Here is a 20172-nt window from a genome sequence, read left to right as displayed (position 1 = left end):
CAACCTGCTTAGCCGCAGTCTCACCTCTGCTTTCTACAAATACGCTTGGGGCCTTGGCGTATGCAGCTTATTAGTAGAATCCTTTTGTCTAGCACGTGTCTTGGATTTGATTGCCAACAGCAGAGAAATAAAATGGCATAAAGGTATAAATATATGAAAGTCACATGGAATCTGCACGCTTGGGCGTCTAGAGGAAAGTCATGGTGTTCCAACCATTGTGAGCCCAGCTGTGAGGGGCTGACTGCTAAAAGAAGGTCCAGTGGGCTGCAGAGGGGTCTGCATTACATAGCTGGTTCCAGCCTGCCCTGCTCTTGATTTTACGACCCTCTTGCGTCCATCCATCAAATAGAGCATCGGAGAAGGGAAGCAGACAGCCAGTGTCTTCAAGATCCCTGGGAGGTTCTGGCACACAGCCCCATCGGGAAAGCTCTTGGTTGTATCAAGTCCTTACAAGGGCCACAGTAGCCAAATCACGGTTATGAACTAGCAACGACAATAATCTTACGGTTGGGGGTCCCCACAACACGACGACCTGTGTTGAAGGGTCACAGCAGCAGAAGGTTGAGACCACTGGTGGACGGGCCTGATGTGGGCTGTGGGTTTCTCTTACCAAGCTTTTCTTATGCCGGCGTGTGTTCTAGACCCCATTCTCCAGGATTCCTCTAAAGCCCAGTGCATGTTGGGTTTTATCAAGTATTTTTTCTGCATCTATTGGGATGTCCAGGTGATTTTTGTCTTTCAGTCCATTGGTGTGGTTTATTACATTTATTGACATGACGCCATCTTGGTCCTGGTGGACAGTCCTTTTGATGTTGTCTGTATCCCGTTTTATGGTGTTTTACAGGACACTTCTATTTCTGGGTTCATCAGGAATATTAGTCTCCAGCGGTTTCCTTTTTTGTTGTTGTGTCTTAGGTTTAGGGATATCATTTCTTCTTTCTCATTCTGAGTATGTTAAGAAGACTTGGCAGTAGATGTTCTCTGAAAGTCTGGTGGAGTTCTGCTGAGAATTGTCTGTCCCTGGACTGTTTTATCTGGAGGACTTTTTACTGTTATTTCAGCGGCCTCTTGTGCTATGAGTCCGTTCGGGTTGCTGACTTCCTTTGAGGCTTCTGTGTCTGAGACAGACAGAGCATGTGTGGGAGGGTCGTGCCTAGACGGTTAAATGGCTTGTGTGGAATGAAGTCGGGAGGATAGAGGGACTGGGCGCTGTACAGGATGTGCACCCTCGCCCAGGCCTGCTGTGTGGTCATAGACACTGCTGGGTGGAGAGGTTGGTCGTGGCACGAGAGAGGCCTGTTAGCTGGGGCAGGCAGTGTGGGCCCTGGAGGGATCTCTGAGGTTGGCTGTGCATGCCATGCCAGGATGGCCAGAGTGGGCCAGAGCACTGACTGTGGGCTGTAGAGAAAGTGTAACTGGAGAGTCCAGCCTAAAAAAAGAGTGAGCTCAAGAAGCATCCAAAGCCCTGAAAATCTCACCTTGAGACCAAAAATTTCATCATCAGACTGGCAAGAGTGAAGATCACTCTCTCCCTGTTCTCGGTCTGCATGCCCTGGGGTTCATAGCCCCATGCCCCCACACCCATCCTTTTTGGAGAAGTCAAATAGTCTCTTGGCCAAATTATAGGCTTAAGCACCTGGGATTCCTTTTTATGCAAATAATGATCCTAGAACCTTCCCCGCAGCCAATATGTACACACTCCTTGGAAACCCCTATGCACTCCCCAAGGTTTATATAGCCCTTGTTACCTCCAAATAAAGAGAGCTGTTGTTTCATGGACTATCATCTTACAGAGCTGTCCGAATGTCTGTCCATTCCCCAACCCCCATAAAGAAGAGCCAGTTGCACTGAGTTCCTCGGGACCCACCCGCCTGGACAAACTTCTTTCCTTGCATTCCAGCAGGTACCTGAATGCTCTAAAGGCAGAGGCAGAGCCAGGCCCGCAAGGCTAGATATGGAGAGTTGTAAAATGTAGGGTCAGTGATATTGGTTGGTGGGTAAAGGCATTCATCAGCAAGCTTGATGACCCGAGTTCAGTCTCCAGGACACACAACAAACTCCTGCAAGTTGTCCTCTGACCTCCACATATACCTAGTGGCCCATGTGTGTGCTCATACATGTACAACAATAAGTTAAATGTAATAAAGATGAAAGAAAATGCATGTATTTCCACGATAACTCATGACATAGTTGCTGCTGTGCTTCTAGTGACATCTGGTCCTTGGGATGCATTCTGTATGAACTCTGCACTCTGAAGCATCCAGTAAGTATGGCGCCAGACCAGAGGCCACTTGTCATGTCCTTGTCATGTCCCGAGAGGTGTGCCAGATTTGAACGGGGGGCTCATTAAGCCAGGAAGAATTAGTTTAAATGTTTACATTTTTTCCCATTGTTATCTTTGTGCTGAGCTGTTTTGTAATTCTGTGTCAAAAGGAAATGTCTATCAGAGGCTGTGATTCTATATGTAGCTTTCCTTAAAAAAAAAAAAATTACCACCAACAAAAAAAAACCAACATAGTGTTTGCCATTCATTTTTAAGCTCACAGCCAGGCAGTGGTGGCGCATGCTTTAAATCCCAGCACTTGGGAGGCAGAGACAGGTGGATTTCTGAGTTCCAGGACAGCCAGGGCTACACAGAGAAACCCTGTCTTGAAAAAACAACAACAAAAACAACCCCAAAAAAACCAAAAATAAAAAACAAAACATTTTTTGTTGTTGTTGTTGTTTGGATTTGGTTTTTTCAAGACAGGGTTTCTCTGTATAGCCTTGACTGTCCTGGAACTCACTCTGTAGACCAGGCTGGCCTTGAACTCAGACATCCACCTGCCTCTGCCTCCCAAAGTACTGGGATTACAGGCGTACGCCACCACCACCTCCCAGCTAAAACAACATTTTTAAACTCACAATTCAGTGGTGTGCATTATACTCCTGATCTTCATTAATTATACTCATGATATTAGTTATACTTGTGATATTTGTTATATTTGTGATAGTCATTAATTATACTTGTGATATTAATTACACTCTCATATGTACATACAATAAAAAAATCGTTCAAAAATATTTTTTAAAAAAACAAACAAACATGTTTTAAAAAAGAGAACAGTTGGGCTCAGTGGTTAAGAGCACTGACTGCTCTTCCAAAAGTCCTGAGTTCAGTTCTCAGCAACCACATGGTGGCTCACAACCATCTGTAATGGGATTTGATGCCTTATTCTGGAGCGTCTGAAGACTGTGACAGCGTATTCAAATATATAAAATTAACAAATCTTTGAGACAGAGAGAGAGAGAGAGAGAGAGAGAGAGAGAGAGAGAGAGATGAGGCCTTGGCCCATTCCACCTGACTGAATCAGAATCTCCAAAGAAGTCTTGATTTCATGCTTTAAAACCAGATTATTCTGAAGTGCAGCCCAAGCAGGGAGCCATGGTTGTGTTGGCCCCTGAGCTTGCTCATGCCAGGCCAGCACTGATCAACACTGTCTCCATGTGGGGGGCTGGGCTACTCATCTTCACCTTCCCCCAAAGCATACAAGGCCATCCTCAGAAGGAAAGCGACCCCATAGCCGGCACCTTCCCCAAAAGGAAATAACTCACGGAAGCATGGATTTCCCTTGGCTGATGTTTCCTATGTCTGTATCTTCTTTCCTTGGATTGAAAGAGTAACTTTTTACTTTTCAGTTCCAGGCAAACAGTTGGAAAAATCTTATCCTGAAAATATGCCAGGGGCCCATCCACCCGCTGCCAGCTCTGTACTCCGAGAAGCTTCAGTGCCTTGTGAAGCAGATGCTGAAAAGGAACCCTTCCCACCGTCCCTCTGCCACCACCCTCCTCTGCAGAGGGGGCCTCGCTCCGCTGGTCCTCAGGTGCTTGCCCCCTCAGGTATGACGAGGGTGGCTTTCATTGGCTCTAGCATGGCAACTAGTTTTACACTGGCCTTGAGGTGGGCGTGGAGCGTCAGAGGACAGCCTGGCTCTGTCGTCTTTAACTGGGTCTAGTGATGGAACTCAGGTTGTCGGGCTTGGTAGCAGCTGCTCTAACCACTGAGCCATCTCACTGGCCCTAAAATGGTTGTCTTTTCATCATGATTCGCTCATTATACATGCGTGTAGAAAGTCACATAATCCAGAAGTGTATTTAAAGTGGTTGAACTTCCTCTCCCTCTTCTCCTGCCTGCTGCTCCCCAGTAGCCGTCCTGGGGTTGAGCTAGAGCCTCACATATGGTGGGCAGAATCCAGCTCCATCGCAGCCGCGGCTCCTGCTTCCTCCCGCGTCTGGCACTGGTGGCTAGCAACCTTTTCTAGGCACATAAAGCTATCTCTGTCTTGCTGTTTAAATTATAATGGTATTTATGTCTCCCCTGCCCCCTTTTTTGGGGGTAAGCATCAAACTTGGGCTCTGGTTTTTTGGGTCAAAACTGGCCTCAAATTGGCAGGCTGACCTCAGCCTCCTGAGTTTCTAGGCTTATGTTCACTGTCTTACGCTTACTTATTATATTTGTTTTGTTTTGTTGTTGTCATTTTATTTTGTTTTTTTTTTTAAGACAGGTTTTTTTTTTTTTTTCTGAGTAGCCCTAGCTGTCTTGGAACTCACTCTGTAGACCAGGCTGACCTTAAACTCAGAAATCCGCCTGCTCTACCTCCCAAACACTGGGAGAAAAGGTGTGCGCCATCATGCTTGCATTTACTTTTAAAGGACGTTTTTATTTTTCAAGCTATAAGCATTCTTGTGTTGAAGAGCATTGATAATTATATGGCAGTATGGTGGTGTCTAAAGGAAAGTGTCTCTCTTTGTCTGGCTCTGGCCACGGTGGCTAGCAATCTCTGCTATGTGGGCTAAGGCAGAGGGATCACGCGGTCTAGGCCGGTGTGGAGGATAGAGAAGTGTTTTTCACATCTTTAAATCCTCACATTTAAATTTCAGATCATCAGAGAATATGGAGAACAGATATTAGATGAAATCAAAATATCTGAGCCTAAGAATACGAAAAAACGGGGTAAGAGTTTTGGAGAGCTTACGTTACATGTCTATTTTAAAAAGGACCATAGAAAGAAAATAGAACTCTTAAGTTACAGGAACTGTCTATCAGAGATGGTCCTCGGATAGTTTTCTTTGCTACGTCAGACATAATTTACTTCAGATCCTGTACCATTATAGAATTAATATGCTTTCCTAGTGCGAAATCACTCCACAGACGCAGAGATCAAGAAGAAGAAGCTCGTTAACACTAGTCTGTGGCCGGTTCTGGCGCTGCCTGGACAGACCATTATACCAGCTTCTGTTGACCATAAATGTACACATTACACACACACACACACACACACACACACACTGCCATCTTTAACCCTCCGTCAGGTCCCACTCCTACCTTATACTTTGAACAATGTAGACAGAGGCAGGAATGTTGGTGTCTGGTCACTCTGGCAGACGGGAGGCCCAACACAGCAAAGATATTGACTGAATTGTTTAAGCATGCCAGTTTTGTTATTTTCAGACAGATGTTACCCAGGGACGTCTTTCATACCTGGCAGAATTATGCTTCCCCTGATGGGAACTGAGAGCAGGCCAGGTCTCAGTGATGGTTTGACCCTGAGCTGTCCTTTGTGCTGCCTGTCAGAGGCATGGGCTTTGATATGGAGAGCAACTTAAAGGCCAGTTTTGAATCGGGGCTGTCTCCTTCTGTTATGAATGGAACCTAACTGGAGGTCAGTCTTGGTGAACACTAGAAACTTACTCAGCAAACCCAGACTTCAGTTATGGTACAGAATTTTCTTCCTACCATCTCTAATGAGCCTGGTTAATACGGTTCTTATCATCCAGCTATATCGGAAGCTCAGCTCCTTTAGCTAAATTCTGCATTGTGTAACTTACTATTTCCTAAGGAAGTAAATCTGTGATAGCATCAAGTTTATTACTTCAAGTTTTCCATGCCTTCCTTACTGTACTTTTCAATTTTCATTTTCTGCCTGCAAGCCAGAAGAGGGCCTCAGATCTCATTACAGATGGTCGTGAGCCACCATGTGGTTGCTGGGAATTGAACTCAGGACCTCTGGAAGAACACTTCATGTTCTCAACCTCTGAGCCATCTCTCTAGCCCACAGACTAACTTTTCAAAGGCAGAGCCCTTCCTACAAAGAACTGTGGCTTTGGGTGGCAACGATCAGTGCAGGCTCTCTGACAGATAAGGATACATCATGTGGTGTAAGATGTCTGTCAGTGTGGGGGGTGGCGCATTCGAGGGACAGGTGTGTGTGTGTGTTTGTGTGTGTGCACACGCACACACACTTTTCATCAAGTTTGTGACCTTAGATATCATCTAAAAAGATAAAATGTATCAATTGAAAAATAAAATTTAGAAACATAACCTTTTTAAAAAGGTACTATCTACATAATGACTGCGTAAAAACTTCATGCATCTGTAGTCTGCCCTGAGCGAGCATCAAGTTTAGTTTACCATCTCTTTTGGAATTTGTCGTCTAAAGTTTTTCAAAGCACTTTTTAAAATTCCTTTTCAATCAATGACTTCCCTCTGAAGCAGTTCAACAGAGATATTAGGCATGAGGAGTATAAAAGTATAGGTCGTTCCCCGCTGGGCATTGTGGGTAACCACCCTCGTGTAGGGTTCTGTGTCTTTGAGCTGTCCTCATAGACCACTTGAGGAAGCACTTTGTTTGCTTTTCTGGGGTAGGTTGAAGGGCCACAGGTGCGATGAGCCAAGAACTGTAGACAAAAGTCTAAGCATGTCTGTCACAGTGTCACGGATGTAGCCTCGGTTTACCCTTCAGCATCATCTCTGTCAGTCAGGACGCAGCCACTCACATTGCTTTACAAGATTGCTTTGATGATAATTTTGCCCCGGTACTATTTTACAGCTTTTGTCCACTTCCCAGGGTAGTAGGAAACACTGGGCAAGAAAGAACCAGGAGAAGTTTCAATGTGTTTTGGAAAAACGTAGCTTTATAATTTCTAAAATGTATAGAGAACGTGTTACAGGAGTTAGCTCTCCAGGCAGCCCTAACGAGCTCAGCTCAGCCATCCAGTCAGAGACAACAGAGAGAGGAAGAGAAAGGAGGGGTGTTCAGTGTGTCCACACTGGGGAGAGGAACAGGGGCCAGTGACTTGCATTGTGGGGCCCATGCTCTAGTGCCAGGGAAAGAGGGGTGTTCCCCAAAGCCAGGAGCCTAAAGAGAACGCAGCTGCAGGCAAATAAGACTTGTGCTGTTCACTGCCACACAGACCACACAGACATCAGACCTGGCTTTGGACGTACACAGGCAGACAGATCTACCAGCACACACAGGCTGAAGGTACTCACCTCTGACGTCGAGGCCATATTTGTATGGATTCACACCAAGTGGCATTCTGCCAGGTGTTATTAGAGAACAGATTACAAGACTTGTCACTTTTGGGTTCCGTGGGCATCTGGTATCAGCCATCTATTGCTGATTCTACCCCCTGACCCCCGCCCTCCGTGGCATTAGCCATCTTGCTCTATGCCAGATAGCCATACCATGTTGTCTAAGTGTACAGTGGCTTGTGTGGCCCCCTGTTCCCTTCATGCACACACAACCCTGTCCACCTGCAGGGTCGTAGCATGAGGTTCAAGTTTACAGCCCGGAAGGGACATGCATGGATGGCCGAGTGTCCTGGTCAAGGTGGGCCACCCACGATTGACTCATCTCTGCCTCAGTCTCTCAGGTGTCAGGGCCATGTGGAATCCCTTTCCAGGGGACAAGCTCTTTCTCCAGCTGCTCCAGGCCTCCGTCTTCCCCTCTCCCAGCATGAGGAAATGCCAGTTCCTAAGGGGTTTTGTTCCCATAGTTTGGTAGGCAAGGAGAACATACAAACCTCTTCAGGATATCTTCACTGACTGTCACAAGACGAGTAAGAGTGAGTGGAATGTCCCACAGTGGGGCCGTTTAGTCTCCAGACAGTGAGGCCAGAAGTGAAGTCAGGCATGAGGACGGGGAGTGTACGTGACGTGCTTACACTCGTGTTTTTATTGCCTGTCCTTTATTCAGTATTGAATCTGCTGTATTCACTAGCAGATTTTAATGTCGTGAAGGAAGCGAAGCTTGGTGGCTTGTGCCTTTAATCCTAGCACTTCGGAGGTGAGGCAGGAGGCTCTGAGCATGTCTTAGGCCAGCCTGATCAACATAAAGAGTTCTATACAACAAAAACAAAAATCAGTAAAACATGGGGGTGCGACCGTGGGGGTGCAGATGTCTCCAATTTCTCGTGTGACAACATTATGAATGTTATGTAAGTTCTCAACATTACAAATGAAAACAACAGAAGTTGGTTTCTTTTTCCATCAGGCCTAGAAAGCTGGATACCCCTTCAGGTTAATGCTGTGGTCGACTGTCTTTAAAATCCTTACTTGGCAGCCACCTAATGCCAGTGTTTGGGAGGCTGAAGGAGGACAGCCTGGGCTACATAATGGGGGCCTTTCTCAAAACACAAAACACGGTGCCGGGTCTGCAGGGGTGGGTGGGTGTTAAAATGTAATAAGATGAGTCTTCCTGTGTTTTCTTATACCCTCTCTTTCTAAGCAAACCCCAACAGAGCCAGGAAAGCTGTGGGAGATGAAGCAAATGCCATGGTAAGTGCTTTAAAAATGAATTTGTGAAGCCGGTGTCTGGTGAGCATCAGCTGTGTTGAGGCGTGTGAGGTTTCTGGCCTTGGCCCTGCCCCCTCAGCTTACAGGTCCTGCACCTTTTAACAAGTGAGACTGGGGAGTAGCTGTTGCCCTGCGCTACCTGCTGAGAGCTCTTTGGTCCTTCGTTTATTCTTTGTTCCCAATTTTAATTACCAGTGGCCGTGGTATGGATATAGACACGACAGATGGGAACACTTTGTTTACGCTTGGCTTTCTGTTTTGTTTTGCGTTCATTGTGGTAAAATGTATATAACCAAACATTTTTGGCATTTTAGCAATGTATTTGTTTTGAGACAAGTGTTTTATACCTTTCTCCTTGGTGTTACAAAGTATCCACAAAAGCAACTATAGGAAGCTGACCATCCCAGTGGGGAAGGGGCAGCCCAGGGATGGCCGACACCCGAAGTGGGCTGGGCCCTCTACCATGGAACAGTAATTAAGAAAATGCCCTACAGCTGGATCTCATGGAGGCGTTTTCTCACCTGAGGCTCCCTCTGCCCCCAGATAACTCTAGCTTGTGTCAAGTTGATGTGAATCTTGCTGTCACAGAACTCAGGCAGGATTTGCCCTCCCTGAGCCTGAGTTATCTTATTACATTTGGTTCTCGGAGTTCGTCCATATTGCAGCATGTACTAGAATCTTATTCCCACTTTAGCCTTGACATTTTTCTGTTCCAAAGTTTGTAGTCCCTTTTAAGTTATCCCATGGATCAAGTTGACATTTTCCATTCAATGTCCTGTTGGTCATTTGAGCCCTGGGCAGCTCTATGTTCCACTAGTGGTTTGATAAAGCCATGGACAGTGACAGCAGGTCTCCTTTCCATAACTCCCACCTCAGCCAATGCGATGATTAGTGGGATTTCGGTTCTTTTCCCTTCCTCGAGGCTTTAAGTGGCTTTTTTCTTTTGTTGTACTGAGATCAAGTAGAGAGGGCTTTACCATCCTCTGAGCTATATCCCCAGCATCCAACCTTTTAACTAAAAAGGTTAAAGGCCGGAGGGTCAAAGTTTGAAGTCACTGTTTCCAGAGCACATTTCGGTTTATGTAACCAGATAGGAGAGAATGGAGTTATTGCAAAAGGAGAAGTGTCAAATCCTTCCCTCAGGCAAACCCACACCCTCTCTTAAGCTCTCCCTCCATAGAAAGCTCGAAACCAGCCCAGAGGAAATGGGGACTAGTTACACCGATGTAAGAAACTTGTAGAATTGATATTATTTGGGATTTGCTAATAGATTTTTTTTTAGGAGACATAAATTACACAAAGTAGAATTTAGCTAAGGGAACATTGCTCCCCAAATACCTCAAAAGTAAACAATGTGCTGACCAGACCTGTTAGAGGTAACTGAGGTCCATGCTGGGATGTAAATGTTTGGCCAGGATTGGCCACATTCCCAAAGAACATGCCTCTGACAGGCAGCTCAAAGGGGCAGCACAGGGTCACAGCCAGTGTTAACTCCCCGGCCTGCCTACAGCCCCTAGTTGTCTTTTTGAGAAATGCATGCTTCTGCCAGGTGGGCAAGATGTGCCTGGGTAACAACGATTTGACAAGAATGATATTGGTGTACTTAAATAATTCTGTCAATGCCTCTCATCTGCACACGTGGCCAGCCGTGCTGGCTCCTGCTCTGTTTAAATTGTTCGCCAAGTAACCTGGGCTGGGCCCTGAGGGAGATTTAAGGATAAGAGCTGTATAAAATGCACATGCCTAAGGTGTGTATAAGCTGTTGAAGTCTATTCAAGGCCAGGTGTTCTTTGGGTGACAGCTAAAAGCCAGCAATCATGATTAAAGCGCTTTCCTCCATTTCATTAATCTCTGTGTGGACTGAGTCCTTACTGGCAGGGCAGGGTATTTCTATAACAACAGGAGATGATTACCAATACAGACTAGAAAAGCAACGATTGCCAAGATTTAAGACTCAGACACTTCTGCCCTGTGACGAACTCTTAGTCCCTGCAACTTCTGTTAGTACAGTCAGCAGCCTACCAGGGCGGGGCTGCCTCCAGGATAGAGCTGTGTCCTCAACTGTCATTCAGAAGGACTCACTGGGGACTAAGACCACAGTGCACCTTCTTTCTTTAGTCCTCACAAACACAGAAGCCATAACTAAGATTAATTTTTCTTTTAAAAATGTAGTTTCCAGTTGGCATTCTTTAAGCTTTTGTATTTCTTTGTGATTATCTTTCTGCTTCTTTGATTGTCATTTCTTTCTTTTTTTTTTTTATTTTCTATATTCTTTGTTTACATTCCAAATGCTTTCCCCCTTCCCAGTTCCCCCTCCCCATCGGTCTCATAAGCCCTCTTCCCTCTGCCCATTTCCCAATCACCCCCCTCCCATTTCCCTGTCTGGTACTCCCCTACAATGCTGGATCAACTCTTTTCAAAACCAGGGCCCTCTCTTTCCCTCTTCTTGGGTATCATTTGATATGCTAATTGTGTCTTGAGACATGTTCTGAGAAATGCATTCTTTGGTGATTTCATCATTGTGCAGACATCCTAGAGGGGCTCCAGGGCCCCTCAGGGATATACCCTCAGAAGTCACTGGCTGAAGCATTGTACAGAGCCCAACTCTGTCACCGTGAGTGGACAGTTCAACAAGGGTCTCCAGATGAAAGGGTACAATTGTAAGCATAATGAAGAATGAAAGACTCCAGGACTGAGGCAGTGAGAGAGTCCTGTGGGCCACGCTGGAAACAGAAGACCACAGAGGTCACTGCTTGGTAGCCCCCTCCTAGGGGCATGCTTGGGAGCCTTCTTCTACAGCCCAGGCCAGCTGCCTAGGGAAGGGGCCAGCACAGTGGGTTGGGCGTCCCACATTGACTAATAATCACGACAGCCCCTCCCCCAGACACATCACTGGCCACTGTCATCTGGGCAGTTTCCAGTTGAAACCCCCTTCTCAGATGACTGTAGACTATGTCAGGTTGACATTAACCCTAACTAGGACAGTCGGCATCCCCTGAGGGTTTTCCACATCCCCTTCCTCCCACTGCTTCAAGAGACTGGTGGGTTTTGGAATCGATCGTATGCTGAGCCATCACTGTGATGTTTTGTGTCCCCTGGATGTGTCAGAAAGAACTCAAGTGTGCCGGCAGCCTGTTCCTTTGTAAGCCAACAGCCGAGAAGCCACACCTGGGACCATCCCCTCTCTGAACACGTGCATACTTAGGACCACTCATGTAGTGTGTTACTATACTGTGTGAAGTGAAGGGGTTAGACCATTCAGAGAAGTATGATTTAATCAAACTTCTGTTAGAGTTTTATATGGTGGAGTGGGGGCCTTCAGAATGAATACTCAAAGGCCCTTTTAAAAGTTTTTTAATACATTTATTTAGTTATTGGGATGGGGTCCCATGTGCTGTGGTGTTGGTATGGTGGTCAGAGGACAATTTGCTGGAGTTGATTCTCTCAGTGGCATGAGTTCTTGAACTGCTAAGTCCTCTCTCTCCAGGCCCTTCATCTTAATAATTTCTGGGTATAAAGTTCAATAGTAGTTATACCAAGACACATTATGTTTGGCTACTTTTAAAACACGTAGCTACCCAAGTGGCGGAGCTGGATGGAGAGAGAGTCAAGAGAGAGAACATGATACTAAATGTGCAAGAAGGTAGGAAGGATCTAGAAGGAGGTGGGAGGGGAAGCCATGAAAGAAAAACTAGTTCAATATTTCTGCTGTTTATATATATATATATATATATATATATATATATATATATATATATTATATATGTGTGTGTATACACATATATATGCATATATATAATATACACATATACATGCACACATATATACATGCATATATATACATGCGTACATACACACATGTCCTATAATGGCTACTGTTATATATGGATATTGACATACATGTATATGAGCAAACATTCATATACATATACATTATTGATATGCTTGTATTTGGGTTTTATGACTTCATGTTTGTAGTGCATTAAATTTTACTTAAAGTAGCTGATTACATACTTATTTACATTTTCTGTAGTAATACAGACATTATTTTTTTTATTCGATATAATTTATTTACATTTCAAATGATTTCCCTTTTCTAGCCCCCCCACTCCCCGAAAGTCCCGTAAGCCCCCTTCTCTTCCCCTGTCCTCCCACCCACCCCTTCCCACTTCCCCGTTCTGGTTTTGCCGAATACTGTTTCACTGAGTCTTTCCAGAACCAGGGGCCACTCCTCCTTTCTTCTTGTACCTCATTTGATGTGTGGATTATGTTTTGGGTATTCCAGTTTTCTAGGTTAATATCCACTTATTAGTGAGTGCATACCATGATTCACCTTTTGAGTCTGGGTTACCTCACTTAGTATGATATTCTCTAGCTCCATCCATTTGCCTAAGAATTTCATGAATTCATTGTTTCTAATGGCTGAATAGTACTCCATTGTGTAGATATACCACATTTTTTGCATCCACTCTTCTGTTGAGGGATACCTGGGTTCTTTCCAGCATCTGGCAATTATAAATAGGGCTGCTATGAACATAGTAGAACATGTATCTTTATTACATGGTGGGGAGTCTTCTGGGTATATGCCCAGGAGTGGTATAGCAGGATCTTCTGGAAGTGAGGTGCCCAGTTTTCGGAGGAACCGCCAGACTGAGTTCCAGAGTGGTTGTACCAATTTGCAACCCCACCAGCAGTGGAGGAGTGTTCCTCTTTCTCCACACCCTCTCCAACACCTGCTGTCTCCTGAATTTTTAATCTTAGCCATTCTGACTGGTGTAAGATGAAATCTTAGGGTTGTTTTGATTTGCATTTCCCTAATGACTAATGAAGTTGAGCATTTTTTAAGATGCTTCTCCGCCATCCGAAGTTCTTCAGGTGAGAATTCTTTGTTTAACTCTGTACCCCATTTTTTAATAGGGTTGTTTGGTTTTCTGGAGTCTAACTTCTTGAGTTCTTTACATATATTGGATATTAGCCCTCTATCTGATGTAGGATTGGTGAAGATCTTTTCCCAATTTGTTGGTTGCCGATTTGTCCTCTTGATGGTGTCCTTTGCCTTACAGAAACTTGGTAATTTTATGAGGTCCCATTTGTCAATTCTTGCTCTTAGAGCATATGCTATTGGTGTTCTGTTCAGAAACTTTCTCCCTGTACCGATGTCCTCAAGGGTCTTCCCCAGTTTCTTTTCTATTAGCTTCAGAGTGTCTGGCTTTATGTGGAGGTCCTTGATCCATTTGGATTTGAGCTTAGTACAAGGAGACAAGGATGGATCAATTCGCATTCTTCTAATACAGACATTATTTAATCACTATTTTAAAATCTTTTATAAAGCAACAGGAAGAACGTGGTAGCAAGTGCAGCCATACTGAATTGGAAGGCACTCATACAAACCCAGTTGGGAATGCCTTGGGAAGAGGAAATCCAGGTGAGTTAAGAAATTATAATCAGCTGGGTGGTGGTGGCACACGCCTGTAATCCCAGCACTCTGGGAGGCAGAGGCAGGCGGATTTCTGAGTTCGAGGCCAGCCTGGTCTACAGAGTGAGTTCCAGGACAGCCAGGGCTACACAGAGAAACCCTGTCTCGAAAAACCAAATCCAAAAAAAAAAAAAAAGAAGAAATTATAATTATTCCTTATGTAGAAAGTTTGGAACTGAGAGTGAGTGCCAGTGCTCGCCTTCCTTGGCCCTGGGTGTCGTAGGTGTCTTTAGTGAGTCTGCAGGTGGATACTTATTTGCTCACCTAGGATTTAATATTAGAGAATATTTCAGTTATCTGCCAAAAAGAGACATTAAGGTCTGGAGAGATGGCTCTGTGGTGAAGGCCACTGGCTGTGCTTCCGTAGGACCTGGGTCAATTCCTAGCACCCACGCAGGAGTTCACAACTGTCTACAACACCAGTTCCAGGGATCCAGTGCTTTCTTCTGGCCTCTACAAGCACCAAACACTCACGTGGTCTGTATGCAGACATAGACAGGCAAAATACCCCAAAACACACAATTTAGAAAAGGGAGCTTAAGGGCTGGGGGTGTGATTGGGTAATAGAGTGCGAGCTCTCCTGCTGAAGCTCTAGGTAAAAACAGCCTGCAAACCAGACAGCACGCTTTGTGTGTGAGTCCTTGGGAGTTTCATTCCGGTACGTCATGCAGAGGGTTAATGACATGCATGTTCCAGTGATCCACTTCGCCAGTTCATTCTCAGTTGAGCTGTCATGGGCATGACCTCACTCAAGATTGTTGCTACCGCCTTTGTTCCTAAGACCGTAACAGGACTCTTGCTATGCCCGAGTTTGAGAGACAAGAAATGCTTCTGCCTTGTCAGAGCGCATGGGCACATGTGGATAAATAAACAGGGTGACACTGTTGGCCTTTGATCCTTTTCCACATCTGAGACTCAGGTAACCCACCAGAGCACCAGAGGCGTACCAGTCCAGCAAGTCCTCAGAGGCAGCGGTGGGAGAGACACGGTCCCAGTTCCGCCCTAGGTTTGGAGAAAGCATCCATCCTCACCTCCAGTTTCACGGCAGAGGACGACAGAGGTTAGCACCATCACCAGCCCTTGGGTCTGGTTCATGCATGCTCAAGTGCTCATGTGAAATGCGTGTAACACCCACATCTGTCTATACTTTAAATAATCTCTAGACCAGGTGTACAGAAGGCCACATAAGTGCCGTGTAAAGAGTTGCCACTACTGCACTGTTTATATGCATATGTAAGATGTTCAATACAGACTTAACTTTTTTTTATTTTAATTTTATTTGTGCATGTGTCTGTCCCTGTGGAGACATGTGCATATGTGTATGAAGCCAGAAGAGGGCGCCAGAGCTCCCAGAGCTAGAGTTCCAGGCATCTGTGAGCTTCCCAGGAGGGTAACAGGAGCTGAGCTGTGGTCCTCATAATTGAGCAACACGTGCTTTTAACTATGGAGCCATCTCTCCAGCTCCAAGACTTAACTCTTAAAAAATATCTTAGATCCAAAACGCTGGAGCCCGTGGATATGCCGGGAAGACCATAGTCAGACTGAATATTATTGTTTTACTGTAGTGTACATCTTTTTTTTATACCTGAAACTAATGTCCCTCTTTACAACTAGGTGGTTCTGTGATAAAGTACAGTGAAGAAAATGCCCGTAAGCAGTGGGTCAGAGAGCCCCCGGAGGCCTTGTTGTCAATGCTGAAGGACGCTGATCTCAGCCTGGCATTTGAAACATACACAATATATAGACCAGGTAATGCTTGTCTGTTATATAATCATATGGTACATTGAATTTTTTAAGAATGTGGTAAAATATGAATAAAATTGACCATATCAATAACTTTTAAAAAGATTATTTTTACTTATGTGTCTATGTCCATGTTAGTGAATGCATGTGTGTGCAGGTGCCCAGGCAGGTCAGAAGAGGGAGTCAGACTCCCTGGGTCTGGAGTCACAGGCAGTTGTGACCCATGCAGGTGCTGGGTAGCAGACATCCTCTGAAGAGCAGCCAGTGTCCCTAACCGCTGAGCCGCCTCTCCCGGGTCCGTCATCTCACTGATCTCTGAGTGTGCAGTTCGGTAGCTTTACACTCCTGCACGCTTCTGTGTAACCGGCCTCCAAAGGCTGTTTCTTGGCAAAACTGGAGCTGCACACATTAAATCATAGACTCATTCTCTCCTCCCGGATCCCTGGGACTTTAAAGTGGAAAGCTGCGGCAGGAGAGGCCTCAGCGCTGAAGAGCACCCTGAGCTTCCGAGGCCGAGGTTCGGTTCCGGTGCCCAGTGGCAAGTGCAGTGCTAGTGGAGCCAGTGTACTTTTTTGGTACACAGGCACATGTATGGTACATATGTAAAGTGTGGACACACACGCATGCGCGTGCGCGCACACACACACGCACATCTTGAAAGTTCCCAAAATTGTACTTTCAGGTGTTCCTGAGTCACTTATGACTAGTCTTAACCAGTGTTTAAAATTTTCCATTATAGACACTTCATTTCTATTTCCTGATTTCTTATTTTAACAGTCACTGTGTTAGAAAAACTATTCGTTTAAAATTGTTAGGGGTGCAGGGATCAAACCCTCGTTATTGTGCATGATAAGCTGCGTCTGTAACCTAGGGAAAGTGATTTTGTGCCATGTCAATATACACTTGTCATGGGAATACAAGATTTATCTCGAATTTGTTATAGTGAATAGAGTTTTAAAATGAAGGACAGTTAGGGTTTGTTTATTTGAGACAGGATTTCTCTGTGTAGCCCTGGCTGTCCGAGAACTCACTCTGTAGAACAGGCTGGTCTAGGACTCAGAGATCTACCTGCCTCTGCCTCCCAAGCACTGGAATTAAAGGCGAGCACCACTGCCCAGCCAGGATTTAATTTTTAAAAATATTTTTATTAAACCTCAATGACCATTTATAATATAGTCCTTAGGACTTCAGGCTAAAGGACTACATTTAATGGTTGCATGTGTATATATATATATAACTTTGATAATTCAAATACAAAAAAATCTCCTTTCTTACTTAAATTCTGAGGTAAATCATATCAAGTAGGGTGTGTGATGGCATGGCAGGTTTTGATGATGTTGCAAGAAATTTAATTATATTTGTTTCATTGAAGAATTTTTCTTGAGTGGCTCGTATAGATTATGATTGAAAGATTGCTGATGCATGCTTTGCCTACATGCATGAGGCCATGAGCTAACTGCTTAGCTCTTTTTTTATTACCTGTTTTGAGACAGGATCTCCCCAAATTGCTCAGACTAATAAAGATTTCTTACATTTAAAGGTTTTTGGTGCATATTCCCCCCTCTCCTGGAGATAGAGTTTCTTAAAAACTTAATCCGCATTCTGATACTCTCTGGGTCTACTATCTACCCAAATTATGACGAGTACATACTGTTTAAGTTGGCTGTCTTCTCCAGGCACAATGGCTCTGGGCTGCAGTCCTGACATTTGGAGATCAAGACCAGCCTGAGCAAAAACAGTGAGACCTCATTTAAAGCTCAGTAGGTAAACTGTCACACTTTCTGTTGCTGTCCCCTGAAGCTGCAGAAGGATTCCTGAAAGGTCCCCTTTCTGAAGACACAGCATCAGACAGCGTCGACGGTGATCTCGATTCTGTCATTGTAGACCCAGAGAGATTTGAACCTCGGCTGGATGAAGAAGACACGTACGTCTTAGTAGGCCTAGCATGCTTTAATTGGGGAGTGGAGTACACGCGGTTCCATACTTCAGTCCTTTCAGATTTAGTAAGAGCTATACCACTTTCCATCCAGCATATCTGCTGCTGTGTGGTGGGCAATACTAACATCTCACCATGAATTCCTAGCTGTGTCCTGCACACAGTATTTTTTCACCCGGGCTTCTTGCTTTTGTTTCTGAGTTCTGAGACCATTAGGCTCCTCCCCCATCAGCTTTCTGGTGCTGGGATGTGTGCTTGTGTAGCTATATCTGGCTTTTATTTTATAAAACATTAGGGTGGAAAAAAAAAGTCCCCACAGTGACACTTTTTTCTTTAGAACATGTTTTTCTTTTCTTGATTACCTTATGAAATTGAGTTTTCCAAAACTTAAATGTTGTATGGCGAAAAATCTTCATTGAACTCATTAACAAGCACAGACTGTGCCCCTAATACAGAGACTTATCATCCAAACTGTTTTTCCCCCCAGGGACTTTGAGGAAGATGACGAAAACTCCGATTGGGTGTCAGAACTAAAGAAGCAAGTAGGATGGAGGGAGGGCCGTGGTGACCAGCTCCTGGGAGACCGTGCCTGAGCCGTGCTGGGAGACGCAGTAGAGAAACTGATGGCGGGTACAGAAGTGAGGACCAAGAAAATGTATCACAAACTTTCAAAGCAATAAGAACCCTTGTGAGATTTGAACCCAAGGCAGGTCTAGCAGATGCTGCGAGCCTTGCATTCTGACAGAACAGAGGTGCAACGCTGCCTGCTGGCCGCTAACTATGTGTGTGACAATAGGAAATGACTCAACTCCTTTGGTCCCGAATTTTCTCATCTATACATGAGAGTACCGACGCCTACCTCATAGGAACACTGACCAAGACACTAGCCACACAGTGGTTGTTACCTGCAATTACCATGTAACACTCTGTTTCCTAAAGGTTTAAGGATCCAAATACAGGAAGCTATGACATAACCGCGTGTGCAGTGTTTCAGTAATACCCAGTTTGGATATGCTACAAGATGATTTCCAGCAATATTTACCAACCACTAGCTGCCCTTCAGTGTTCCTCAGCATTTACAGAAGGGTCAGAGGTCAGGGGATCAGCCATGGGATGAGTGGGTGGACTCTAGAGCTTGCCAGAGATTGCAGCCCTGGACTGGAGGCAGGAACCCAGCCGAGGAGATCCGAAATGTGTCAGAAACTAGAACGTGTTATGCAGTGAGGTGGGGACCCTGCACATATATGCTCAATGCTGGGTCTCCTCACTTCATGCTAGGAAACTTTAGAGAAGGGAGACTCTTTCCCCAAAGAAGAAACAGGTTTAAACAGGTTTCTCCTCACCCCATATGGTGAGGAAATTAGAGTCCAGTTATTTACCAGGACCTGCTGAAATGCAGGCTATACGTGGCTTATAATTAGCCCCCCTCCCTTTTTTCAAAGCTGGGGATCAAACCCAGGATTTAATAAATGTCAGGCAGGATTGTACCACAGCTACACCCCAGCCCATCTTTGTTTATCCTAACATGCAAAGGCTGCTGTGTAAATCTGCCCCCCACCTGGATGGATCCTTGTACGTAGTCACGTAGTCAGGGTTGGTCTCCCATGGTCCCGAAGTCTGTCTGTCCGTCCTTGCCATTTCTGAGGGGTGCTGGTTAGGTATTTTGTTTTGTCCTCAATTTGGGTATGTCCAGCGTGCCTCACAAAGGTAAGGTCTGCCTTCCTCATGTCCTGTCAGGAGTACATGATGTCGCTGTGGCACGCCTCAGATGCCGTTTGCCCCGAGCAGCAGTACCTCTTAGGCTTCCCCATCCCAGGCACTCACCTTCCATGTCCCTGTCAGTCCTCTGTCACTAACACAGGCCACACTGAAGCTGAGAGGACTTAAGTCCTACCTCTGTTGGTCCAGGAGTGTAATGTTACACTGAGTCACAGGTTTGGCTGCTTCATTGTTTCCAGAGGGTTCCTGTGCCCTTAGGTGATGTTCTGGCTCTTTTACTACAAGATGAAGCAGGATCAACCTATACCTTCTCAGTTCTAGCCCCAGAACCAACCATTCCACTCCCCCCCCACCCCCCCCACCCCCCCCCCACCCCCCCCCCCCCCGCCCGTCCGCAAGAAACCATAGTTCCTCTCACTGGAACTGGTGTCTGGGTGTTGAGGGTACTTGCTGCGGGTGCTGGTTGCTCGAGGGATATCTGCGCCCTGTCTACGTATCTGTGTTCTGTGCGTCCCCATCTGTATGAAGTCAAGCACCTCCCCATACAGAAGTCACTGAATAATTCAGGTTTCTCCTCTTGCCCTTCTATGTCTACTTTCCCTGATGGTGAGAAACGTGGTTTGCAACCATCTGATAAGTCGTTCAGACCAGCACACATCTGGAGTGGTGTCCAAATCGTTT

The 20172-nt window shown here is 45.3% G+C and overlaps 1 protein-coding gene across 2 annotated transcripts in view; it reads left to right on the top strand.

Annotated features, from left to right (window-relative positions):
- Nucleotides 1-18746, top strand: part of Nek3 (NIMA related kinase 3) — a 29002-nt gene extending 10256 nt beyond the window's left edge. The window contains exons 8-16 of one of the 2 annotated variants that reach the window (XM_052162186.1): nt 2209-2263; nt 3679-3879; nt 4921-4993; nt 8553-8599; nt 13949-14042; nt 15013-15153; nt 15708-15842; nt 17637-17760; nt 18260-18746. In XM_052162186.1, coding sequence (XP_052018146.1) covers nt 2209-2263; nt 3679-3879; nt 4921-4993; nt 8553-8599; nt 13949-14042; nt 15013-15153; nt 15708-15842; nt 17637-17760; nt 18260-18365 — 976 coding nt within the window. In that variant the 3' untranslated portion in view covers nt 18366-18746. Of the gene's footprint in view, nt 1-2208; nt 2264-3678; nt 3880-4920; nt 4994-8552; nt 8600-13948; nt 14043-15006; nt 15154-15707; nt 15843-17636; nt 17761-18259 lie in introns of both variants that reach the window. The other variant, XM_052162185.1, reaches the window with a different exon arrangement.
- Nucleotides 18747-20172: the final 1426 nt, after the last annotated feature.

Source organism: Apodemus sylvaticus, chromosome 18 (genome assembly GCF_947179515.1).
Source record: "Apodemus sylvaticus chromosome 18, mApoSyl1.1, whole genome shotgun sequence".
In the NCBI taxonomy this organism is placed as follows: Eukaryota; Metazoa; Chordata; class Mammalia; order Rodentia; family Muridae; genus Apodemus; species Apodemus sylvaticus.
Note: the sequence above shows the minus strand (reverse complement) of the source record. Positions and strands in the feature narration are given on the sequence as shown.